The sequence below is a fragment of the Plasmodium coatneyi genome, chromosome 11 (assembly GCF_001680005.1).
Source record: "Plasmodium coatneyi strain Hackeri chromosome 11, complete sequence".
NCBI classification, from domain to species: Eukaryota; Apicomplexa; class Aconoidasida; order Haemosporida; family Plasmodiidae; genus Plasmodium; species Plasmodium coatneyi.
Genome location: NC_033566.1, coordinates 259,465 through 286,392, shown reverse-complemented (window position 1 = coordinate 286,392; position 26,928 = coordinate 259,465). Strand labels below are relative to the sequence as shown.

The 26,928-nt window shown below is 41.3% G+C and overlaps 5 protein-coding genes across 5 annotated transcripts; 4 read left to right on the top strand and 1 right to left on the bottom strand.

Moving 5' to 3' along the window:
- Positions 1-2,311: 2,311 nt before the first annotated feature.
- PCOAH_00032350 (Uncharacterized protein) lies at positions 2,312-3,903 on the top strand (the record flags this gene model as incomplete). The annotated part of the gene is made up of 3 exons (XM_020060030.1): positions 2,312-2,341; positions 2,583-3,221; positions 3,367-3,903. 3 exons carry the CDS (start codon positions 2,312-2,314, stop codon positions 3,901-3,903), a joined length of 1,206 nt encoding a protein of 401 aa, XP_019915702.1.
- A 4,091-nt stretch (positions 3,904-7,994) lies between these two features.
- Positions 7,995-8,264, top strand: PCOAH_00032340 (Uncharacterized protein; the record flags this gene model as incomplete). The annotated part of the gene is made up of 1 exon (XM_020060029.1): positions 7,995-8,264. The coding sequence occupies one exon, from the start codon at positions 7,995-7,997 to the stop codon at positions 8,262-8,264; it is 270 nt and encodes an 89-aa protein (XP_019915555.1).
- A 1,355-nt stretch (positions 8,265-9,619) lies between these two features.
- Positions 9,620-10,184, top strand: PCOAH_00032330 (Uncharacterized protein; the record flags this gene model as incomplete). The annotated part of the gene is made up of 2 exons (XM_020060028.1): positions 9,620-9,727; positions 9,906-10,184. 2 exons carry the CDS (start codon positions 9,620-9,622, stop codon positions 10,182-10,184), a joined length of 387 nt encoding a protein of 128 aa, XP_019915873.1.
- A 1,458-nt stretch (positions 10,185-11,642) lies between these two features.
- PCOAH_00032320 (Uncharacterized protein) lies at positions 11,643-12,086 on the top strand (the record flags this gene model as incomplete). The annotated part of the gene is made up of 1 exon (XM_020060027.1): positions 11,643-12,086. One exon carries the CDS (start codon positions 11,643-11,645, stop codon positions 12,084-12,086), a length of 444 nt encoding a protein of 147 aa, XP_019915723.1.
- A 495-nt stretch (positions 12,087-12,581) lies between these two features.
- PCOAH_00032310 (Uncharacterized protein) lies at positions 12,582-24,994 on the bottom strand (the record flags this gene model as incomplete). The annotated part of the gene is made up of 4 exons (XM_020060026.1): positions 12,582-21,675; positions 21,844-21,911; positions 22,927-23,974; positions 24,117-24,994. The coding sequence occupies 4 exons, from the start codon at positions 24,992-24,994 to the stop codon at positions 12,582-12,584; spliced, it is 11,088 nt and encodes a 3,695-aa protein (XP_019915638.1).
- Between the last annotated feature and the right edge of the window lie 1,934 nt (positions 24,995-26,928).

Sequence of the window (26,928 nt, the reverse complement as noted above, 5' to 3'; positions counted from 1 at the left end):
GAAAAAAGTACGCGCGCTCATACGGACATACACACAGAGGGACGGGCATGCATAAGTATATAGTTACATTGTCTGTGCGCGTTTCACTCCTTTGTTACTTCATATGCTTCTACGCAGTTTGGAAAAGCTCAGTGTAGCGACAGATAAGCTAATCGTTACTTGTATATAGCATCATAATGCGCATCGCGTACCTGGGGACTAAGCTCATTACGAGTGAGTGTTTCGCGCGTGCCAAAAGAAAGACGTAAAAAATGTTGCTTATAATAACCACGCGGGGTGTATATACATATATATATGAATGTATATATATGTATATGCGTGCGTGTGTACAAATACAGGTGTGCCTCCCCCGTTCGGCTAAGGTCGGCTTACATTCTTCTGGAATGCCATGAACGGCGGCGAGGTCTATCCTGAGTGTCAATTATCCGCCAAATTGGCAGTTCCCCATGTCCATAAATGCTCAGCTTTTTATTTTGCGTAAGCGAACATTATGCATGAATGGCGGAAAACCTTTTCGCAGTTGGGTGAGGAAAAAATGCAGGGCTCACCCTGGGATAAATGAAAGCGGAAAAAAATGAAAAAAAAAAGGATGTACAAAGACAAGGTGGCTGTATAAAAGCGGCGTTGGAGTAAAAAAAAAAAAGAACAAATAAAAGCAACCTGAACGAAGTAGGAACCAAATGAAGGGGCAACCGAATAAAGTACCAACTGTGCGAAAAACGAACCCGTGAAAAAATTAACCCAAGCGAGGCTGCTCAGCCAAATGATCTACGCGCATGTGATTGTCTGCTCATGAATTTTCAATTCGAAAAAAAAAAAATTCCGGAGGGGGAAATAAAAACAACTGTGTCTACATATATGCGTATATAAATTGCATATGTGTTTACACGGAGAAAGGCGCACATACCTTTTGTTCTACTCCTTCATGTTAATCCTCGTAACATATGGGGGAGCTCAATGACCCTCTCAACAAAGTCAATACCTACGTACGATTAACCCGTAATTTACGCGTCTTTGCGGGCCAACTGGGTAAATGTGTAGGGCGACAAAACTGTGGGGATGTTCATTTTGTTTTAATTTATTTTGCTTATTTTTAAAAGAGTTATTTTGTTTTATTGTCCAAGGGGGTAAGGAGTAAACCTTTTTTTCTTTTTTTTTTTTATTCCCGCTATACGCGCCCTCGTCCGGCGAGCAGCCAAATGTGTAAAGGTGAATTCTCATATATATTTATATATACACTTATTTGCTCCTCTGTTCAACTGATCTTTTTTTTTTTTTTTCCTTTTCTCCACGTTCACGCTAAATTCATATAGAAGGAACAAATCGTTACTCCTTTGTCAGGGCAGAGGGAATTCCACACCAATAAGTAACTTCAACGAGTTGGATAAAAAGTTAACCAGCCAGCGCAACACGATTGGCATTTTCCGCTGGGGAAATAATTCTTCGCATTGTCACACGGAGGCGTACTTTATCTCCGTGGTGGTACATTTTTATTCAGTGTACTTAATTGGTACACATGAAAAGGGGGGGAAAAAAAAGTCATAAAATAAAAAAAGATGAAATGAAAAAATAGAAATTGAAGGGAGGAGACGCCGCCTTGAAGTAGGGTGTTGAATGGAGTACGCAATAATTTTACAAACACGTGAATGAAAAGGAAATTACATATTTTTATGTGATCCATTTCGTGGCAAATTTTCTCATGTACGCATACGTAAGCGTGCCACATAAGTACTGTACGCAAAAAGGGTATGTAAATTAAGCGAACGACGAAGAGATATTTGAAAAAAAAAAAAAAAATTAATAAATAAAATAACGCGCGTAGAAGTCCAAGCCGCGCTTTTTTTGTTGCTCCTTACACTTCTGAATAGTGTTCACCCTGCGCAATATATTGTTATTTATAGTCCCTCCTTTTCTTTATTTTAATAGACTACTTGTGCCATTTTTTCACGTGATTTTTTTCGCGCGGCGCAGTTGGGAACTGCTTTCTTCCCCTTTTTTCGTTCTCTGTTGGTTCCTTTTTTTTTCCTGTTCATTCCTTTCCGCTTCTGCTCGCTACTGTTCGCTTCAGTTCCTTTGATTCTCAGAAGTGGGAGCGAAAGTATAATGACCTTTGCGCGAAGCGGGAGTCATAACTCCTTTGAGAAAGTATTAGCGGAAAAGGAAGAAGAAAAAGAAGAAGAAAAGGAGGGAGAGTAAGAAAACGGACTCTTCGAATACCCAGCATCAGCCATATATGATGTAGTTTTTTTTTTTTGTTTCCTTCCCTGGATTGAAGTTACTTCTTCAAGTTTAAGCCCCCCCTTCGATGGCAATGAATAACATGAAGGCTTTTGTCGAAAAGGTAAAAAAATGCAATAACTAAAAAATTAAGAATAGGAGCTTTCACCTTGTCGTGGGTGGTGGCATAATGTCGGAGTGGAAAATGTAGGATGAGCTTATATTAGTGTGCAGCAGAGGGGATGCCCTCCCTTTCCTTTTGTTCGTGTGTCCAAATTGGTGCCCCTGTAGATTTATACGCGCCGTGCCCTAGTTCACCTCCCCCTGGGATGAAAACCGTGTGGTCCTACTACCCCCCTTCGCAGTTCCGAAAGTCATGTGATAACTTAAAAGAGGATGACGAGCTGTACGTAGAAAGAAAACAACTGAACTCACTTCACAACTACTTCTCCCACTCGCTGCTCTACCTGGAGAGACTAGAGAATGTTATAAAAAACATAAATATAATGATAAGTGATTTGAATAGAAGTCTAATGGCCTTCTTTGAAAATGACGTGAATCTAGAAACAATAAAACATGTGTCATACATACTTAACACATTTAATGATGTAAGGGAACAGATAATTAGCCATATTGCAAATTCTAAATTGGCCGCAAATAACACCCTTGAAAATATTAAGACGCTACAGAATTTATGCACGAGGAAGAAAAATTTAGGAGCATCCATAGAACACTATGAAAAGAAAATTAGAAAATTACAACTGGTAACCCCATCGAACCAAAAGCATTTAGACAAAGTGATTAGAAATGAAGCCAAGTTGAACATGGTAAAAAATGATTACCTAAAATATCATGACGCTATTAAGAAAGGGTTTGAAATAATTTTGGAAAATAAAACGAACAAGGTTTTATTTGATGCTCGGAAGGACTTGGAGATTTTGTTGTGTTACTTCTCCCTCATGAATTCGGTTTCCCTGAGGTTGAAGGATCCTCTAAAGGAGCTGGTACGCAGGAAGAGGAAATGAAATAAAATGAGAAGGAAGCGTCCCTTACACCTTTATTTTTGCGCATAACTTTGCGTGTATTTATGTATGTGCGCACATTCCATTGTATGTATTCCCTTATCACGCCACCCCCCCTTCTTGGCAGAAATACGAATGCCTGGACGGGAAGAAGGCCAAGTTGCCCATCGACTACAACTTCTTCCTGGAGGAGGAAGACGACATGAACATCTTCAAAGAAAAGAAGAAAGGGTACAGCCACAGCAGCAGTAGGCACAATATGCTCACTGCGCAGAATACGCAGAGTATTCAAAATACGCGCAGTATGCCAAGTACACGGAGTATGGAAAATGCGCGTAGTACGGAGAATACACGGAATATGCAAAATACACAGAGTATGGAGAATACGCGGAATAGGCAAATGAGCTGTGGGAAAAGTAGAGAATGTAACGACAGTAGCAACAGCAGTGTGAATATCAATCCGTTCGCTCGTACCCTCCCGCCGAGTTTAGAAAACAAAATGTGCAAGAAGCCAGTAAACCTTCCTACGCTACCCGAACCGGAAGTTAAAAAAGAATCCACTTTTTTTAACATTAAAAGTCTTCTAGGTGTTGCTGATAAATCAGCGTCCCCGAAGGCGAAGAGTTATTCCTCCCCGAACATCCCCCCGGCCTTTCCACAGTAGCAGGAACATGCGTGTAAAGGAGCGCGTTTATTTCTACGCAGGGTGTGTCAGAGAGAAATATTTATTAATGAGGAGGCACAAGCCCCTGGTTAGCTGCCCATAGGAGGGGGAAGAGACATGTATATAAGAATACACCCCTATAATGCAACCACCCCCTCCTGCGTTACATTCGCGTCACACCATTGCAGGTAGCTACATTACTTCGTACACACATATATGCCTGCAATAAGGCGTGCGCGCAAAAGGAAAGTCACATTTGTTTTAGTTTACGTGGGGGTATATATATGTACCTCTACGTATGCATGTTTATGAGTGTTTTTGCCAGGTTATGCGCCCTTGTGCGCATGTGATATGCAGATTCGGCCTGCCCATGTAAGCATTTTTCTGTTTTTATAATATGAATGAGTTTTACCCTAAGAGGGCCTGATTACTCATAAAAAAAAAAAAGAGCCACAACCTTCATGGGGCTGTTCATCTGTTAATCCATCTACATGCTTGTACAGTAGTGGCACAGATGCGCCCGCGTATATGAGAACGTAGTGCTGCGTAATTTTGATTTCTTTATTCTTCCCCTTTTCACCATTTTTATCCCTTTTTTTTTTCGCGTTTTCCTGCATTCGTGCATCGGCAAAAAGTGTTAGCCCCCCTTTTTTTTAATTGCAGATATGGGGGTCTTTGCCGCGTCTTGCACGTTCACTTACATATGAGAGCGCACACATGTGGACCTTCGAAGTCGTATGTGCATGTGTCTGTGTGTTTATACGGAGAGGGGAATACCTACGTACGTATTTCCCATACGCGCTTCATCCCTCCTGCTTTAATTATTACCCATAGGATGGCAACAGTAACAGCAGCATTAGTATCAGCAGTCGCACTGATCACGGCTGTTATTGCCATTGCGCGTTCTACGCCTATGCACTAGGCAGCTAATCCTTTTTTTTCGTCCCATCCATGTATTTTTCATACTTTTGTAAAGAACCTTCACATCATAGAATTTTTTTTTAAAGTTTTTATTCCGTCCTTGTTTGTCACTACGTTAACGAGTTGGTGGAAGTTTCCCGCACAACATATCACTGTGAGGATAATGTTTGCAAAGGGTGCAAGAAATTCCCACGCAAAACGTTGAGATGCGCATGTCCATTCGCGCGTGTCCGTTTTGAAGGTCATTCAAAGACGTGGTTTAAAGAAGCAGGTTTGGGAAGCATGCCCGGGGGAATTCCCCCGTATAGCACGCATAGATACATGTGTGAAAAAAAAAAAAAAAATATAATTAACATAAAATAAAATAATGAAACAGCATAATTAGTAGAGAAGAATGGGCTGAGCGCGAACATGATTCTTCAAACTCCCCTTTGCAAAGCATCTACAACCTAGGTGCAGTCCCCATGATCGGGAACATGCACTCCGGTGCCCATCGAGCTTCAGCGCTCACTTGAGTTTCTTCTTTGGTCTCAACTGATTTGTCCTTCCGCACTTTTTGTTCCTGCAGTTGGTGGCTCTTGGGTGTAATCGGGCATAGCATTTTCTGCAAATTAATTTCTGGCAGTTGTACTTTTGTGCCAATTGGGCAAGGGATGGTTCGATGGCTCCTCCTCTTAATCTCAGAACCTGTGGTGGGGGAAGAAAAAGGGAAAGGGTGTGAACAGGAGGTCACGCTGTTTTCTCGGTGGCGAAGCGAACGCAGAGGATTCCCAACAAGTATGCAAGGCTTAAATGAGCATAGCAGGGGTGATGAACGTAAGGGGACATGCATGTACACATTATATACATCTGTGTAGCTTTGTTTGGATATCCCCACGAAAAAATGCACGTTCCACTGCATAGCATTTTGTGCATTTAAAATCACTGCTCATCACGTGCATGGGAAAAAAAAATAAACGATATGGCCGTGGTGTTAAAACCGCTCGGCCGATTTCCAAAACTAAATTTGTTCCATATGTACGTGTTTGCAAATATTTATAAATACGTACACATATGTATACGTAATTTATACGTATTTTATATGTAATTTTTATGGGGGAAAATGTTTATATGTTACCAAGTGCAAGGTGGACTCCTTCTGGATGTTGTAGTCAGCCACAAACCTGACATCCTCCAACTGCTTTCCTGAATATATTAGCCTCTGCTGGTCAGGTGGGATTCCTTCCTTATCCTCAATTTTTGACTTAACATTCCTAATCGTTTCGGATGCCTCCACATCCAGGGTGATGGTTTTTCCGGTTAATGTTTTTACGAATATCTGCATTTTGGTAAAAAAGGTGACTTGACAACGACGGGGAAAACTCGCGCGGATATGGAAGTAATCCTTTTTCGTTTTTTTTTCGTTCTTTCGTTTTCTTGTTTCCCACAATATTAACGGGATTTCCTATTACATAAAATTTGGCGAACGTTTATTTTGTTAATTAAAATTGGATAATTTTTTTTTAATAAAAAAAAAAAAAAAAAAAATTCCCATATACGTTGTATTATATATATAATGATATACTTAATATTTACACGCAACAAAAATGTTTATTCCGCAGCGTGGGGGCCCTTTTTTTTCTTTTCCTTCTGCTTAAGCGCTCGCGCGGCAAAGTGCCTGAAAATTGTAAACCGTGAGCTGCTAATTATTTTTCAGAAAAGAAAAAATATTTGTCCCTACCGTAATGCTATATAGTGTAAATAATAATATAATTATTACATATTCTTGTGTTCATAATTTTGTATATGCACTAGCACTACTTGGTTATATATATAGATGGGTCATTGAAGCTACCCACTTCACGTTTGTGCCAAAAAAAAAAAAAAAAAACATTAAATTAAAGCGTTATTCTTCGTTCGCATGGCCCGATGTGGCAATATAAAAAATATAAAACATGTTGCTTAATATACGCGCATGTTTTTTTTCAAGAATTTTTAAATAAACTTTCGTCACCGCGCAATGGGAGGCGACGCAATTTAGAAGTGCATAACCTTGGGGGCATAAAAAAAATAAAAAGGGGCGGGCACAGTGAAGGCGCAGTACCAAAGAGAGTGGGTATACCTCATAAAATACGCGCAGTGCGCAACACGTATTTTTACTATATACAATAAATGCATACCATTTTTTTGAGCAATTTTAAATCCTCCGGGTTGGGGGTTAACAACATATGCACTTTCAAACAGGTTCCTTTTCGCGACTTTCCTTTTCACCGCCTTCTGGTTAACTTGGTAGCAACTTGGAATTTTTTTTTTTTTTTTTTTTTTTCTTGAAAGGCTTTGTCATATTGATCATGTAGTTGCTTCTTTGTGACTCTCCTCCCCATATTTTTAAATATTTACTGGCGAATGGGAATTCTCTCGTAGTGTCGATTCGACCGAGCAATTTTTACACATTGTAAGGCTCGACTTTGCTCCATAAGGCATTATTTATAAATAATTGGCCTAAAGTCCGTGTGAGAGAAGGACCTCTGAAGGCTAAACGGGCATTTAGAAAAAGTCCCCTTGTGAGATCAACCATTTGGTGGGGCAACCATAGTTGAAAAAAGAAAAAAAACGTAGTAAAAGCAACAGACAGGGCTAAATAAAGCATGCGAATTTGTCCACATGTTATTCCGTACATATGCTACCATTGATTGTTGTCCCAATATTATTAATGCTCCGTGTAGGACATTTTATTTCTGTTTAGTGAGCAATTTCGATGAGCCTTTTTTTTTTCCAAGCCGATGGCACCATTGCGAACGTAGGTGAAATGCCACTTAAAGAGCACCTTGCGTAGCCTGCCTAACCATAACGCACATTTCTGCTTATGCGGATGTACATATATTTATAATCACGAACGCTCGCACGGAGGGAAGAGAACGTAATTGAGCAGTAGACAAATGATGCAGCAGGTTTTGGCATTCATTTTAACATAGCTATCATTGTAAGAGAAAAAGGCTTTTCCTGCCTGCCTTTTTAGCCACCGAGTCACATTTCTGGTCAGCGGAAGGAGGCACATAATTCTGCGCTGAGGCTGCGCAGGGGGTGATGCAGAAGGACATAGGCCGGAAACACATATATGTATATGTGTATACATATGCCTATGCAGCCACGCCGCTATATAAGTCTGCACCTGAAACAGAAATAACAAAATGAACAATTCTGGTGACGCCGAAAATGGTGGCAGCGGTGACCCAAGTAAGGAAGAATGCGAAAAGCTAATCAAATCAACCACATTCATCAATGGCGCAAAGACCTTTGAGTGCTCCTCCGCGATCGCGACAGTCGATGCCATTCAAAGCAGCAGCGATGGCGTTGAAATATTCCTGAGCCATAACAAATTGTCAGGCCATGTCAAAAGTATTATGGGTCACGTGAATGATTACTTCACCAAAAAGATAAAGGAGGAAAAGTCCAAATGAAGGCTGTCCCGCCTTTGTGTTTGTGTAAACATTTATGAGTAATTTTTTGGCCCATGTTTAAGTGTATTTTTTCGTTTACGCTTATCTTATTTTTTCTGTTCATGTTTATGCTTATTTTTTAGTTTCTCTTTTAATCGCCTTTTATGGCGTTTTTTCCCCCCTTTTCTGTCTCCCCGCGTCCAAATCAGTAACACTGACATTGCTAGTAGTCGTCCACCACGACGACAGGACGCTGTTTTTTTTTTTTTTTTTTTTTTGCCCCATTTTACAACACACGAGTTGCATTTTTTAAAAATATTTTTACCATGTGTGTTATTAATGGAAAAGGAATTGTTTTAACTTTTGCTGTGCCATGCTTAAAATTGGCCAAGCTATCAAAAAATTCGTAATTTTTTGTAAAGACGTTGAAATGCTTCCTTTTGTTCGCTAAATTGGGCCCTGGAATTTGCTTTCGTTTTTCCCAAGTTGTTGGTTATGCGCGAAATGGATGGTTGAAGGATGTTTTTTAAAATTGTCCAGCTGTGCGAAGGTTACCAAAAAAAAAAAAAAAAAAAAAAAAATAGCTAAAAATGTGATCAAAATGTGGACACAATTTACCTGTTTGCAAAATGCTATGCGAATTTGTTCCTGCACATTTTCCCATTAACAAATGAGAATAAAAACATATAAACTGTTTATAAAAAAAAGAAAAAAAGTAGAAATTCTGGACATTGCGAATATGTGTGCGTAGGGCCCCCCGTAGCATTTACATCGCAATGATGTGTACAAAGTCGCGTCGTGTTTCTGTTCACAGTTATGTCGCATTTGTGTACGAAATCGCTGCGCTCTTCCCCTCCGGCGATAGTTAAACTTTTGCATTTAGACAAAATTTCGAGGAAACGAAAACTGTGGCACAACGCATAGCAAAAATGTGTAACAAAAAGGAACAGTTACACAAATTGTAGAGGGGGGCGAAAATATCAAGTTGGGTGACAATTACGTTGCGCAGGGAAAATTGCTGCCTTGCCCCCCTTTACGCTTTTCATTTCATTGTTCATATTTGTAAATTCCGTTCTTTATTCCATCTGTCCGATCCCCCTTACCTTTTTTTACTCTATGTTAATGTGCCTCGCCGAAAAAATAGACAACGTCGTGCGTGGCAAAATGCTCATTCAGCTTAAATAACTACGTGCCATCCTTCATACTTGCTACATTTTTTTTTTTTTTTTGTGTTACATAGTATGACAACTTTCACGCAATGCTATTTTTATTCACAAGTTTCTTTGAAAAAAAAAAAAAAAAGTACAAGACGGCTTAACTTAACCCTTCTTACTATAAATTCGTTTACAACTGTGCGTAACAATTTTGGCCAAAAAATGGACCGGAAGAAGGCGATGCCGCTTATCAAAAACGAGGACGAGCTGTCCAAGTGCATCGAAATACTACGAGTAAAAAGACAAGAAATTCACGAGCAAATTTTAAAGGTACAAAAATGGAAAAGTTTTGGTGAACGCATTTAGGCCCACGGGTACATGTGTTTGAGGGTGCTTCGGAGCGACACACGAGCTGATTTTTGTGAAGCTCATTAGTTGCCTGTTTCTGCCAAATTTCATCTCAACCTTTTTCCCTCACCCCCTTCTTCCCGCTTACCTCCAACATGAGGAAGAGGACAAAGAAAGAATGCAGAAGGAGATCGCCATGCTGAACGAAAAGTTACAAGAAGTGTGTCATAGTATAACCAAGAAGCTACAAACACGCTTAGAATATGACCGAACCATTAAAGAAACATCTGCAGCGTACACAAAAATAAGAGAGTCTGCAAAGTCTCTATTGCACATTTTAAAAAGGGAAGAGAATCATCTGGGGAGTAAACTATACAGTGGGGCATCGGAGGACGATTTTAAGTCACTCAGGGAATTGAGGAATATTCACCACCATTAAGAGGGGATTTTTCAAAGTTGGTTCTTTTTGGTAGAACAGTACTATCAATTTGAGAAAAAGAAAAATGCCTACCTCGATATGGAAGCAAGAAAAGGATGGGCACCTCAATCCGCGCATATGTGTGGAGACAGTTTAAATGAATTTTGTTCCCCACTGCACAGTAATTCTGTTGAGGAAAATTAGGAAGAAAGGATAAACTGGTACTGCTAGCAAGTTATAACAGTATGGTACGGAGGGCACTTCCTCTAAGAGGACGGATTTAGCATGTAACACCTGGGAGAGTAATAACTCGGAGGGAAGAAGCAGCGTAGCTATATTGATATCTTTACAAGTGTATTTGGAGAACCCACCCCAAAGGTATATAACCCCTTTGTCTATGTAGCTAAAATTTGAGTGATACTTTGTCCAAATAATGTCTGAGCTTGAAGAAAATGTTTTGTAAATTTAGGAAGCCGATCAGTTATGGATCACTCTATCGTAGAAGAATGGTTTCCTCCTTTTTAACAATTTCTAAACGGACCAAGTGCAAGTATCTTTCTTACACACACAATGGCGTAATACATCAAGGAAGGCAGGGGACGTGTCACAATTTAAAAGCTTTTTTATTCCATTTGGGGTATCCTCCCAATATTTACGTGCAATTTTTAAAGTGTACATTTTTTGCGCAAGACGATTGCATCGTTGTATGTATTTGCACGGATTTATATTTTAGTAACTCACCATTTGGCTTGTTGCTTACACCCATTTAGATAATTATGGCTTGTGTAACTTTGTCAACAGGGTGTGAACTGCTTGAGTAGCATTTAAACGACGTTCAAGTAGCGGTTACGTATCGCGCATGAATTACTGGATTATCTTCCATTTGTTAACATGAGAGGAACGCAAGGTAAAATGGGTTCCTTGTTTGAGAGATGTGTAGAGTTGCATGTCGAAGAAATGTCGTGATGCAGCACGAGTGGTGCGTCTTAGGCAGTTAAACCACTTCCCCAATAGGAAGTTCTTCCATAGCGGAAGGGGAACTCTCAATAAGCACTTGCCAAAATGGGTGCGAAACGAATGTGTGCAAAAAAAAAAAAAAAAAGAGGCTTCCACTTTTGCTATAAACAGATAGCACAGCTGTTTAGCGCTTATTACATTTCCTACACCTGTAAGGTTGGCGGAACGGTTATTATAAAAATTGCGTCGTCGATTTGCTTTTTTTTTTTTTTACATAAGCGGAGGGAAGAAGCAAATTGTTTGATTTTCCCACCTCCTTGAACGCATGTGGTATGTTTTATGTTGCGTCCTTCGGTTTTGTTGAGTCATTTTCCCATTGAAACATTTTTTCCTTTTTCGAAAATGCGCGCAGCACACAGGTAGGAGGTGAGCTGGACGCTATTTTAACATTGGCATTTGGAACGGCCATAATATTTCTTTACGATGCCCATCCGACCAGCTGCCATCGACGGGTAAATCAAGATGAACGCCCCGGGGAAGGAAAAGCGACTATCGCTCCTCATATGTCGTGTCAACATGCTGATAAATCTGCTACAAAGTAGACTGGCGTTCCCACTGATATACCCATTCAACACCACCGCACTGAACAATGAAAAGTCGCTAGACTTATACTTAAAGAAATTAAGGAAGGATGGAAACTTTAACGAAGAAGCTTTTATGAAAACCTTGGCGTTTATAACACCATCTATCATAACGCTGACGAAGTTAGTCCATGTTTTGAAGGCAGGCCATTCTTTATGTAACTACTCTGGAATGTCGACCAAGTTAACATATACGGACCGAAAGCGAAGTGCTAGTGTGTTAAGGCAACATGAGACGAAATTGCATTTATTGAAACCACAGGTGTGGAGATTGTTAAAACCTAATGATGAAATGAACACGAAACATTTGAGGTGGAGGAAGTGATCACACAAAAGGAATCGGGATCAAAGTTTGCACGAAGTTCTTTGGCGGGTCCCCTACTGGGAGGAAAATTTGGTAAAACGAAATGGGATAAAAGGAAATTTATTAAGGTGAAAAAAAATGGAATAAAACGACATGATGTGCAAACTGTTATGCGAAGTGAAAGGTTTAACAGCATGTGGAAGGTTCTTCTACCCCCCATTGCTGAAGTGAAGTGTGACGTAAATTAATTAGCGCTTCGATATGGCATGCAATTTTCCGGAGGGTGATCAAATTGGAAGAAGACCCCCTCATTGGGTGAATGACCAAATTGTGCCTTAACAATGGGAAGGTCTGGCTGAGCGACGAGATGAGAAAGGGCTCATGATATATTGGCAGCTTTCCTTTTTTCCCTGGCCAAGTAACGGAGCGCTGCATGTTGGTAGGGATGTGGGTTCGCCAAGTGGAGGGTGCAATAAAGGGGGTGCTTCCCCTGAGACGCATCCTTCCATGATGAATTCACTTTATGTCAACGCCGAGCTTCTTAAATATATCTTTTATATTTTTATGTCTGTCCAGAATTTTAAGAAATTTCATTTTAATTCTTGGGTCTCTAAGCAGAACGGGCTTATTGACAATTTTGCAAACGTCTAAATCGTTTTTATGACCATCCTCTGAGAATTCTTTCCATCCAACTAAATTGAATTTGTAGCACGTGCAGTCTTCAAAGTTGGAGTTTTTATTGGCCACTTGATTGGCTTCCCCGTTTTCGTTATCCTGCTGGAGGTTCATGTTACTAGTCATGTCGTTACTCACGTTGGCATTACCACTGGTCTTACTTTCTATATGGTTGGAAAATTGTCCTCCATACGCTACGTCAAAATTTTCATCCTGTTGCAAATTTATGTGGTAGTCATTCTCGTTCATGTTGTTCTCCATGCCGTCTCTGTTTAGATCATTTTTATTGTTATAACGGTGGAGGGCGTGATTATCGTCGTAGAGGTTGTTGGGATGGTGACTTGCTCGGTTAGACGCATTTCTTGCCAAATTATCTTCATTGGAATAATTGTTCAGTGGATCGTATGGGTTTTGTTCTTCTCCGTCCATGTCGTATCCGTGGCTGTTCAGATGATCCCGTGGGTCGTACTGGTCGTAGTCATTATGGTGGTCCAAGTTGGGGTCGTAACTCGCGTCAAAATTGGGGTCGTATTGGGGGTCGTGGTTCGCATCATAGTTGGAGTCATAGTTGGCCTCTTGTTGATACTCGCCCCTAGCACCACCCGATGCGTAACCATCTGCGCGTCTTCTGCCGGGGGCCTTCTGATTGTTCCTTCTGTTGGTTCTCTCCCCAGGTTTAGAAGCGTAAATATTATTCTTCCCCATGTTCATGCTGCTGGTCACCCCCGTAATGTCATTCCCGTTGATGTCATTAGCAATGGCGTCAACCCCGTTGTTGGTGGTGTTGTTCGTTTTGTAGACCCGATTGGCAGTTCTGTTCATATGTTTTGTGGGTGCATTTTTGGATGCTCCTTTTTGCCCACCTATGATATCCCCTTTGATGGTGCTTTCAGCAGGCATCTCGTTATTTTCTCTAACGGTTTGGTCATTTTCTTTTTCATTCTCTTTTTCGTTTTCGTTTTCCTTTCCGTTTAGGTTACTGTTGGCGTCATTTGGGGTTGCATTTGGGGTTGCATTTGGGGTTGCATTTGGGGTTGCATTAGTGGCTGCATTGGTAGCTTCGTAATCATCCACGTGCTTGGAGGGGGCCCGAGAGGACACAGTTTTTCTGTTCCTAAAGTGGTCTTCAAAGGTGTTTTTGTCACCCCTCTTATATTGTTTACCCCCTTTGGTCTGAGCAACCTGTGCATTTTTGGCATCCATTTTTTTCTTTTGCAATTTGTTCTTTTCCTCTTTCAGTAGGGTTATGTAATTGTATAGTGCATGCTGTTCGTCGATTTCTTTGGACTTACTTTCCTGTGATACGTTAAAGAGGGTGAAGCTGTTTCTGTCCTGGTCGTTTTCATTTAGATATATTTTCGACTGGATGTCAGCAAAGAGGTGTGAGCAGTGGTCGTACAACTTTTTGTTCACAGAAGGGATGGAGATGCTCGCATTCATGTTCTTCACCGTGATGAGGTAGTTGTCGTCTACGTGTTGGTGGGGCTCAAACGACTTGGTAACTTTGTTCATAACATTTGGGGCGTAAAAAACGTCGCTCAGTTTTTTAAACAGGAATTGGGTGTTTATCGTCACGTTGGCGTCGTTGAAGAGGGAGGAGCACAGGGCGCCGCAATCCTTCATATGTGTGGCGGCAACATCATTATTCGTTGCATGGTCATTATTCGTCACAGGGTCATTATTGGTGGTACCCAATTGTTCATCCTCCTCGGGTTCAGCATAGTTATCCACTTCAGCATCTACCCCATCGTCTTCCCCAGTGCGTCGTCTCCTCTTGTTGTTATCTTCTGCCCCCGGTATATGCACCGATGAGAAGTTTCTCTTCGCAGTTTGGAATCGATAAATATTCTTCAACTCACTCATCTCGTAGCAAACGAAAAGGAGAAAGGTCTTGAACGTTATTGTGGGTACGAAACATGCATTCAAAGTGAGTACTCGTTCTTTTACCGTCTTCACCTTTTGGATAAGATTTAGAACGGCAACTGATAGAAGGTGCAAGGGGGGCTCTGAATCGCCTGTTCCGACGGAAACGTTTGGTTTGTTTCTATTCATAGACGTGGATGGAGTGGCTGCTTCGTCATCCAGCTTCATTGCATTCTTGTCTGTGCCTCCTGTGGGCTCATCACCACAGTCGTCTCCTCCCTTTCCTCTTTGATTGTTCTCTCCAGTTGGATCATTAAGTGGGTCTACCCGCTCCGATTGGTCATGCAGTTTACTTTTCATACAGCTATGCAGGTTTTCCAAACTGTTCAGCAGACCGGATAGGAAGTTCCTCTTGAAGTTATCCACATTGGGTAGGACCATTGTCTTTTTCTCAAACGTGTTTACTTTGTTTGCATTTTTATCCTTAAATTCAGTACCGGTGGAATTGTTCTGCTCTGAATGGTAGTCTTCTCCCGTCTGGCGAAGTCGCTCGGTTCGGTGCATGCGGAGCATCCTGTTTACGTGTCGAGTGACTTCTGACGCATCGGGGGAAACCATGTGGTGGAGAATGAAGAGAGAATTAAAGTTGTATTCAACGATACGGAAAATTATGTTTACCATTATATCTATCACATTTATGTATTGATAAAGCTCAATAATTTTGTAATTCATGTTTTGCATGGCGTTGCATAAGCAGGAGAAGAAGTCAAGTAAGTAGGAGAGGTTCATATGCCTGTTTGGCTTTAGGTAGAAGTCGAACAGGTGAATGAACGCCATTTCTGTTTCGTCAGAAGGTATCGTCGGTATTAGCAGTTGATCTGTTTGCTCGTCACCCGGTTTTTTTGTTCCCCCGTAATCCGCACTAAAGAGAAGTGGGCGACCTTCCTTGTTAGTTTTGCACCTGTGTATGTACCTAAAGAATAAGTTGGCCAGCCCCCTCTGAACTTTGAAAAAGGAGAAAAAAAAGAAAACCCGGTTCTTCACAATTTCATACATATTTATCAGGCACAGATGTACCGTCTTGAGATCCACGTAATGAGCATATTTGTAGAGCACATTCTTTTTGTTTTCATCGTCGATCACATTTTTCGTGTTTATTAATTCGGCATAGTATTGCATAAAAAATTTGATATACTTTACGTAGTTGGGACAGGAAAGGAATACTCTCTGGTTGGGGGGGGAATCGCCGTTGGTGCTTTTGGTGGTATTCTCCTTTTGTTCGTCTGAATATGAGGTAATCTGCTCTGCTGTGTTGCGATTCTTTTGTATGAAGAGGCACTCCTGTGGCTGAAATTGTGGGCACCCATTTGGTCTTTCACATGGAGAGGCTACCACGAGGGGGTTGTCCTTTTGACTGTGCAAAATGGCGTGCTTGTTGAAGAAGATGAAAAGCACATAAGCATACCCTCGGAAAATGGTGGAGGACAGTTTGACCACACAGCGAATGAGCTCCTGGGGAAAAACGTCATTCAAGTTCCGGATCAAGTCGTATAAAATATCAAGCAACTTCTTCGATGGTAAGTAAATCAACCTTATTAACCTATTGTAATTATTTTTATAGCTGTTAAAAAAGCACATGTGGAAAATATCCAAGAGGAAGGAAAAAAAGTTGGATATCTCCTTCAACAGGTAGATCTCCTTATTGTAGGTGTAAAAAATGTTACTCAGTTGGGTGCTGTTGTAGGAATAGAAGGAGTAGAAGTTTATTTTGTTCATGCATATGCTCGTCTCGTCATCGTTATTATTCGTGTTATACATGTTTATCTTTTTTAACTGGTTCATGATGCTATATATGTGGTTGAAAAGGATCGAAAAAATGGGGATTCTGTGATTAAGAAGCAGAACACAACAATACGTGCTTAACGCTTGACCAATTACGTTGTTCGTTTTGCTGACCCTTACAATGAAGTTGATATAATCACACAGGTCTTCCAAATTTGTGTACTCCCTCATTTTCAATTCCCTTTTTATTATATATATTTTTTCCCTCTCTATTTGACTTAACCTGCTCAGGTTGATGTGCTGCTCCGCCAGGTGCTCATTTCTCCTGATCTTTTTTAGGATGTGTTCCGCACAACTTTCCTCGCTATCGTTTATGAAATTTTTAATTGCATAAGGGCACGTCACGCGGATGGAGACGGTTCTTTTTGGCGATAATAAAGCGGTGGTTTTTTTCCCTGTCGTTTCTAACCCCACCTTTGTGGAGTAATCCTCTCCCCACAAGGGTTGCTTATTGGACCTCTCACCTGTTCTGCCGTAACTTGGTCGATGGAAGTCGTTATCGTTGTCAGCACCAGGATTGTCACTATTTTGTCCCTCCTCAATATATTGGTCCTTAAATTCTTGGGACAAAAAGGAGATGCTCCCCCCACCTCCGCCAACCTTTACATCCTTCCCACTGTGCGGACGTAATGACTGCCCCTTCCCCTTCCTACAAAGGACTTTTCGTGTCGATAGGAAGGAGATTCCCTTAGTGTTATTCCCAATGTAATTCTTCGCCAAATTATCATCATTGAGTGTGTTAAAATTGTTGGGGTTATTAGAGCCCCCCTCATTTTTATTTTCTTTACTCGTTTCATCTTCTGCGTCGCTAAGGTTGAGGGATAAGTTACCTATCAATGACCTGTTATGGCGAGCATACATTTGTAGGTTGTTTTTTCCATCGGTCTGTATTACTCCTTCATAATCATCGGTCGAGTTAGCCAAATTGAACACCCGAAATTGTTCGCACAGCTGTTCATTTAAAATGCGCTTCATCACATTTATGTCGCAACAGAGGTATAGTGTTTTATCTTCATTTTCTTGAAATGCGTCATCCAGTTTGCAGTACATAACGACCCTTTCTAGGGTCCCGCTTTGGCTATCCTCGGCGTTTGAATCACCCATTTGTTCAGTGTATAATTCTTCGCTTAATTTAGTGTGTGGGTTTTCATTTCCTTCCGTGTTGAATTTATCAGGATAGGTTGTGTCAACTGTGGGTTTAACTTTCATCTGGCTGTCCTCAAGGAGTGGTTCCGCATTGTGGTGATTCGATTCACCGTCCGGGTTGGGCACTCCATCCTGTTCTTCCTTCTTACTATCTTCCTCTACGTCGCTCAAAAAGGTATCGCAGGGGCGATCCAGCTCAAGCGCGTAACGATCGAACGTTTTGCGGTTTTTCCTGCACACCGCCCATTTGTCATACGGAGAGGTGCAATCCTTTGCAGGGTACAGGTATTCGTCCTGGTTTCTATCTCCCGTTTTAGGGCACCCGCTTGGTTGTAGACCTTCCGAGTGGGCTTCCTCTTCATTGGGATTTTCACCATTTTGTGCGTTTTCTCCTGGGTTCGTTTCCACATCAAGTTGGCTAACCACCTCCGTACCATGTTCGTCATTTTTGTTTTTCTTTCCCCTTCTGCCGGTAGCCCTGTTTGCAGTTCGTTTGGTTTTGGTTTGTTTGCTCTTATTTGTGGGTTTTTCTTCTGCTGTGTTTGCTTTTCCCACCACGTCATCTTCTTCCTCTTCCTCCGACACTCCCACCTCATTCACTTCCTCCCACTCCGACTCCTCCATCTGTATGTCCTCCTCCTGCGGATCGCCCCTCTGTTGCATTTGACTCTGCTCCTCCAAGGAGGTACTAGCCTCCTCTGACTCGTAGCAAATGCCCTTCAAATTCTTGGCAAGGAAGAAGGAGTAAATGTAATCTGGGAAAATATTTTTCAAATCGAAAAAGGTCAGAATGAGGAGCATGCCAGATGTACTAAAGGAAGGGAGAATTCTTGTATACTTCAAAACGCAGCGAAAGAGGAAAGACTGGTTATCACTTGTTTTATTAAACCATAAGTAAAAAATGCGAAGCAAATAAATGACGTTATATCTTAGGAGGTAGACAGACGAATGATGATTGCACTCCGATGTGTTGTTGGATCCTAGCCAGTCGGTAAAGCTCAGCAATTTGTTCAACAGAAAAAGGAGAGAGTAAAACAATTCGCTATTTCTATACGACTTTAACGAAATAGAATTAGCATTACTTGTTAAGTTATAGAAAAAGTTTAAAAGGATATTAAGTATTGACTTTACTAGAAAGAGGGTTTTTCGTCGATTTTTTAAAATTTTGTAGAGGACTCTTCCGCTCATTTTGTTAAAATTGAGGAGAGCTAATTTGAATGTGTTTCCATTTAGGTAGAAAATACACTTGGCTATCAGTTTTATTATAAACTCGAGGTTATTTTCCAGGTAGAGTATCGTTCCTATGTTTTTAAAATCGCCGTGTTCGAGTTTGCTTACGTAATTGGCGTTGGCCAGGAAGGTTACGTCTTCCTGCTGGGCGTTACTATTGGGCATGTTGCTGTTATTTTCGTCACTGTAAATGCCCCCTTTGTGGTTATGTTTTTTCCTCTCCTTGGCGCTTTCCCCCCGTATCGGCTTATTCGTCTCATCAATTTTGTCATTTTTCACGAATATATAATTCCTGTGGTGCACTTCGTCGCTATGAAAAACACCTTGTCTGTTGAGGTAGAAGAAGTCGCCCTCTTCTTGCAGCATGTACTTCTCATCCTCTTCCCTTTCTAGTGCCCCCTTCTCTGTAGGTCCATTTTCATCATACAACTTGGAAAAGAAGTTCACATTTGGGCACAAATTCATGTAGTAGTAGAGCAAGTTCAGCTGTAGAAAAGGATACGTGGTGGAGTCGATTTTCCTATTTGGGGGATAACTCTCCGTGGGGGTATCATCCAGTTCTTCTAACAATTCTACGAATTGGTTATTTGTACTGCTGCCACTACCCAGGCGAGAGCAGTTCTTCGAGGAGTTGTTTATATAAATGTCGTTGTTCAACTTGCAGTTGTAATTGTTTAACTCCTTTGATTTCTTCAGTATGTATTTGCTGTCCTTTTCTACTTTGCAGTTTTCGATAATTCTTGTGACATTTGGTGTGTAGGTCGACTTTAGGGGGGGTAAGTCCAGGTACATTTTTTCCTTCTTCTTTATGCGCTGTTTGATTTGGTCGACCAGGCTTTCCACAGGGGCGTTTTGGTCGGCCGCGTCCACGTTGGCAGCCTCATTCGCTACTACCTCCCTAGTAGCGTTACTGAGCACGTTGAGGAGGCTACCTTCGTAGAGCTCCTTCTTCCTCCCTGGGGACATTTCGTTGAACTTTTTCTTCTCATAGCGGTAGAGCTCGGAGTACAATCCCTTCAGGTTGTCATACAGGTAGAAGTAGTGATTATAAAAGAGCTTATCATTACTTAAATAATTTTTCAGTAAAATTCTGTTTGGAAAAATATTATTCAGATTACCGAAGGAGTAGTCTTTTTCCATTTTCACTTCCCCTGTGATGTTTTTCATTTCTTCCAGGCACACATATATGGAATAACCCAGGTGGTACACATAATGCCCAGAGTCGTCATAAAAAATTAGGTTGTAAATAATTCCGACGATGTATCTAATAGTGACTAAAATACATTCATTGGTGTTACTCATTTTTTGTGATTTATCTATATCTGTTAATGTGTCTATTGGGGATGATTGTGCCCCCTTTCTTTTGCGCTCACTGTCCTTCTCTAGGCCTTCTCTTCTTTCGTCTTCTTGGTGCAGATTTGTACTATTGGACTTGCCAGTTGCGGACTCCCCATTGGGAAGTCCTTCTTCGTACAACTTTTCCATGTAGATAAAGTAATACAACAAATGAATGAGATGCAGGAAGAAGTAATAAAAATTGTCGTTGTTGAAAAGGGCCAATTTTGGGAGAGGATAGGAACTTAGCACGTTAAAGAATTTTAAATGTTCCAAAGATATGTTACCCCCAGAATTGAAGAAGAGTTCAATTAGGAGGTTCGTCTTGAAAAAAGTCTTCAAGGCACACAATATATATGAGCAGTAATTTCTGGCATTTTTCATGTCTTTGTAGTTAAACCCATCCAGGTATTGATCATCTGAAAGGTCCCTGTTTCTTAGAACGTCGTTGTAGGTGTACATGCACTTGGAGTTGTCATAAAAGAAGTTCTTCTCGTTGAATATGAAATTGTTCTTCAGATTTGGGGCGTTTCCGTTCGGGTCATCCCTTTCGAAAGGGGAGTTGCCTGGGGGAAGGTTCCCCCCTGTTGCGTTGGACGCGTTGTCAATATTGCCCCTAGAGACTACGCCCCCTTGGTCCGTTGTTTCGTCCCCTTCGGGCAGGGGCTTGATTCCACTGAGTTGAGCACGTTCGCCATAGGGGTCCTCAAATTGGTTGGCGGATGGGTCATTTTCAGTGGCCTTCTCCGTCCTACCATCCTTGGCTTCACTCGCGCTGTCATACGAATTTGATGCAGCTTCATTGGACTTTGTTTTAAAGAGTTGAATTTTGGCCCCCACATTTGTTGAAAGCTCACTAATGTCCGTGCCTTTGTTTCTGCTAGAATTGATCATTTGGTCATTGCCTGGGCCATCCGCTTGGCCTGTCATGTAGTGGTTTACCTTTCCATTGAGGTCTTTCATTTTTTTATTTATAAGTAGACATATGCTTTTGTACAATTTCTCGAAAATCGGGAAATTGTAATTTAGTAAGAAATTAATTCCACCTGAGCAGTTCAGGAAATAAAACAGAAAGTCGTTCACAGCCGTTACAAAAGCAATGTCATACGAATTTAAAAATAGGGAGCTTTTTAAATATATTTCAAATTCTTTTAAAATGTATAGAAAAAGAATGAAAAATTTATTTCGTTTTAAGTACGAAATGACATAATGATGTAATTTGTGGAGGTAATAATTTTTTTTTTTTTTTTTTTTTTCATCTAAAATAAAAATTTCCTCCTCATATGGTTCATCGTAGCAACTGTTTTTACTCTCTGGCCTGCAGCTGTGTTGAAATAATTCTTTGTGTACATTCTTCAACTCGCACATGAGCTTGGACGTGACGTTTTGGTTGAACAGCTTCTTCTCGTAGCTCCTCCTATGCACGACGATGTGCATCACGGCTCTTTCGAAGCTGCTGATGTGCTGGTACAGCTTCACTCTACAGAGGATAATTCCGAGCAGCCTCTTCACGTTGTACCTGCGGTAGGGGTGGCAATGAGGGGACACATGTGAAATACTTTCTGCTTAAGTGGGATGTGCAAAAAATGGGGGAACACAACGACGTGCAGAAAAAATCATGCCACCGGGTAGCTGCTGCTGGGCGAAACAAAAAGACCCGCGGGACTACCAGGACGGCTTGGCTTACCTCTTCATTTTGTTGCTTGAGGACACCTTGAGCAGTTTCTGGTAGGGCGTTTCTCCATCATCGTCCACCTGCATGGGGGTAGAAAAAAAAAAAAAAAAAAAAATGAGTAACAAAATGATAAACGCTATCATTTGCTGTTCGCTTTCCCTGCGCTGCTGACTGGTCAGACACGGTCTCACACACCACATGCACACGTTCACTCATCAATGTCAAATGTGTATTTTGGCCACGTCGCAATTCCTCCCACTGATGTTCCCCCCAAAAAAAGAGAAAACGAAATTGCAGAGTTGCAAAGCAGTATCGCGGTACCCGCCAGATTGGCCACATTAAGCACGCACAACCCCCCCCATTGTCTAGCTTAATAAATATGCACACTCTCATGGAGGTGCAATTTGGGGCGGAAGTTTTCAAATGGGCTTCATCTCCCCTTCGCGGACTGTTGTTCCCGGATGGGGAAAAGAAAAAAGGCAAATTCACTAAATGGCACAGCATGCTTTACGTAGCAAACAAATGAATTCGTGCCGATATGCGCTAGTGGTGGTGGTGGATAAACAACTGAGTATGCAGAACGCTGGTGCAAAAACGCAGGTGTCGAATGCGGATGAGTACGACAAAACGGAAAACAAACGAGGCATTTAAAATGCTCTCGACACGTATATCATTTGGTTGTTATATGGAGGAGAAGGAATATTATGTAATGGGAGCTAAATGGGGGGGGAGGGCTCGCATCACAATAAAACACAAAAAATGAAACAAAAAAAAACGAAAAAAAAAACTGCCTCTGTGCTCACAAAAAATATATAAGAAGGGTGGAACAACGCGCAAGGCAATCTTCCACGTGGCTGCACCAGATAGAAATAACTGTGAAGCACAACACAATCAGATGCAAATATAACCATACAAGCGCGTTTGTCTACATGGCATATACATACGAATGTACACTCAGGGGGGGGGAACGCGCAAAATGGTTGGGGCTCAGCAGGACGTATCTCTCAAAGTACATGTGCACCTCTCTCATTTTTTTTCTATTTTTTTTTTTACTTTTTTTTCTACATTATTTTCTTTTTCTTTTTTTCAACTTACATAGCTGCAAAAGTGATTCATCACATAGGCATCCGATATGAGGGCGATGAGCGATTTCAAAATGGAGGTTTTAATTTTCCAGGACGAAAAGAAGTAAACGTTATTAACACTGAGCATGTCGACTAAATTGATCAACACATGAGGACGTTGGGGGTCCATATAAATCATGTGGGAATTGAAATTCATATGTATGAGATCCTTGGCTAGCTCAGAATAAAGTGCACATCTCCTAAGTAATAACAAACACCCTAATATATCGTGCGTCTTAATTTCTGTGTACTTTGCATAGTTAAAAAGAAAGTTTTCTTGATCTTTTTTTATTTCATTGAAAATGTAGAAAATCCACATCATTCCGTATTTAATAATTTTCCTATAGGTTATGGAATTCTCCTTGGAAATGTGTTTTCTGATTTTATACATTTCAGTAAGCTCGTTTAGTATCTTTATTATGAGTTCATTGTCCGGTGGGATGAAGCATGGGGTGGAGTCATTTTTGGTGGGAGTTGTTTCACTCTCTGTTGCGCTCATGTCAATAACATCACTGGTGTGTTCGTGTTCGTGTGATTGTTTTGTTTCTGGTTCTTCGACGTTTTCCTCATTTGTTTGCTTTCCTTCGTGGGGGCTATTATGCTCGGCTTCATTTTCTTCCCCTTTTGCGGCATTTTCGTAATTTGAGTTTGCAATCTGATCCGCATTATTTTTTAGGAACTGTTCCTCTAGGAGGTCACACAGCTGCTTCAGTTGGAGCAGTTGCTGCGGTTCTCCCGTTGGGCCGATTTGACCAATTGGGCCAAGTTTGCTGTATTCGCCCCCTTCATCCTGGGCACCCCCTAACGACCAGTCAATTTTGTCGAAATAATTTCCCTCACTGGGTTGCTTCGAAATGAGCTTCTCATCGATGAGCGTGTTGATGTTATACGTCCTGATATCGACGGGTCTTTTGGGGACATACAAGTCGTCCTTTTCCAGGTCTATGTTTTCAACGTCGAGTGTGTCTTCGCTTATCTTGCTTCTTAGATTACCGTCGAGGAGGTTTTCTCGGTAGGACCTGCAAATGGGGATATATATACATATATGTGTGGCATAAAATTGTTGCTGCGAAGTAGGTTGTGTGTAAAGTGGGCGCGTTAAAAATAAGCAGGAGCAACAACGTTGCCACGATCGAGGTGACCCATCCCTGCTGCACTTACATTAACGCGTCGGTTATCTCCTCCGGTTGGCCCAAAACGATGAGAGAGAGGGTCTTGAAATTCCCTTTGATGATTATTTTGTCCACCAGGAGAGATGAATCGACCACAGAGGAGCTACTTGGAGTAGCGAACAGAAGCCGATTTTTAAAATTATATGAAACAGGAAAAAGTTGCTTATAATATTGAGGTTGGTTCTTATTTACTACGTTCACGTAGATGCACAAATTGCATTCATTAGGAGAGGGGGTAGTCTTCCCCTCAAATTCTAAATTGTTAAAAATTTTATCGTTACTGGAGAGGATAAGAATGGCAGATAACTGAACGAGATTGTTTGTAAAATTCACCTCCTCAACGAAGGAAGGGAAGAGAGTGTTTGTCACTTCGGTGTTGGCATTTTTGTCGTTACTTCGGTAAACAGTCTCGTTAAATTTGTTTTGATTTTTTATGTCCTGATCTGTTTTTTCTATATGAAATGAACAGACAGGTGTTTGTGAATTTATGAACGTGTTATAGTTAATGTTATCTTGTGCGAAGTAATTTTTTTTGTAAACTGTTGTTCTTGTGTTTTCCTTGGTACTTCTATTGATTGTAGTTTTGTTAAAGTACACTTGATTGGCTTTTATATTTTCTGCCTTCATATGTTGGTGGGTACTATTTAGGGACAAATTTCCAAAGGTCATCATCCCATGGTTCCCTCTTTTTGTCCGGAGGTCATTGCTTCTTTTATGGAATTTGTTAATATATCTGTTGTTATATAATGATGAGGGATGTTTTGCATTTCTTCCATATTTTCTGTTCCTTTGAGTAGATGGGTTTTTTCCGCCCACGCCTCGATTCCCCTCCTCCCCGTACTCCTTCTTTTCCTTGCTCAGATACATTTTTTGGAGCAATCACTAGCAGTCGTATTAAAGGAGGGGAAGTGTTTCCTCCCGACGCTTGCAACTATGTGTGCCTCTTTCCGCTTTTACGCGTGGGCACGTTTGCAGAAGCGCTGCTGTGGGGGAAATTCCCACATGTAAAATGGGGGCGTCCACTCAGGGGGATTAGGACGTGCGGCTTACGTGTACCTCCCCCCGTGCATCGGCACATACATAGCAAGTATATATGTCCCTTCTTAACTAAGGGGTGATGGTATGCGTCGAGGGGGGAAGCCCATAGCAGGCAGTACAAACAAACGCATGGAATGGAACAATACAGAGGGATGGTGTGGTGAATAAAATGTATACGCACGAATGTAGAAATGTATAAACAAATGGGGGCGCTCTTGTATAGATTAATGGGATGGGATGCTAGAAGGAAATGGGGGAAAAAAAATGCCTCGTTGAGCCTTTTCCCTTTTTTTTTTTTTTTGTTTTTCCTTCCTACAAGAAGCGTTTAACCGAAGGACCGAATCGGCAGGGTTGCACCCTCCTTGCTTTGCTAGTCCGGTGGTCAGCTCAGTCCCCTGACTGTGCGACAGCTCCACGGAGAAAAACGCCTAAGGGCCGCTTTTGCCAAGCTGTAGAATGGGGGCCAGTCATTCAGAGCCTCATTTTGCTCAGTTAATTATTTTCAGTTAAAAATGTTGCGTTTTTCGCGTATCGCGAATGCGTGGAGTTGGTATATGGTAGGAAATTTGAAAAAAAAAAAAAAAAAATGATCATAAAATGTGGATAAATAGTGAAAGGGTAGTACTTTGAAAGAACGTTCGCGAAATTTACGTGTGGCGAGTAAAAACAGGGAAGTACATAAAGGGGGTAGAAAAAAAGGTGAAAGTGCAATGCGGAGTGAGGAAGTAATATAAAGCTGTCGCAGTGGTATGCGAAGTTTTGCAGAGCTATGCAAGTATTGCTTGGAAGGAAGGAGCTCGTTCCTTTTACGACTGGGATATGCAATGTATGCATTACGACATGGCATAATGCGACCGTTCATACAGTGCATATCGTAACACTTCCATACGACATTCGCCCAGGCGTTATGTATGTGGCACAGTCGATTTGTGCTTGGCGCTCAGCGTGCCAGCATGGCTTGAAAAAAAAAAAAAACATATATAACTCATGCGGCCTACAAAATTGCGTTCGTGTTAAAAGGTACGTTTGGGCATGTATGGCTGGGGGAACGGGGAAAAAAAAAAAAAGAGTCCAGCAAAAAAAAGGCAAGGGAAAAAACGGACGAAAAAATGAGTAAAATAAAAAAGAACAAAAGTAAAGGAAAAAAGAATGCCACCTTTAAGAAGCCTTCAGCGGGAATACTTTCAAATCCACACGTTTGACACGCGCGTGTTGCTTTTTCAAGTGTATCAAAGTGGTTAAAACAAAATGGCGCAAAAGGAGCTTAATGTAAATCAAATTTGGAGTGGGGAAGGAATCCCTCCGAAGGCGCGAAGGGAGCGTATTGTTCTTCGTGATTTTTTTTTTTTTTTTTGTGTACCCCTGCAAAGCATTTCCAAGTGGTAAATTTTCTGGGGGGCACACTGGGTCCTACTGAAGTGTGTCTCGCTATTGGTAAATATTCACATGACTCGGATCACACGCGTGCGGAACGTTACTTAATTGCGAATATATTTGCACAAAAAAGGGGGGCGCGTTTTGTCTGCGTGTTGTGATGGAATGAGGAGGACCCTCTCGTGGAACGACCACGCTGTACGTTCCATATTAACATATAAATGCTCACCCCAGAGAGGGAAAAATTATTGGAATTCCCATGTGTTGTAGCGTGTCGTAGAACACAATAATATTTGGTGGCACATGTTTACGTGTCTCCATCTTCTGCGTCAATCCCCATTTGGTTATATTCTTGGAGCGGCCTTTCGCACCGTTTTAATGTGCATGGA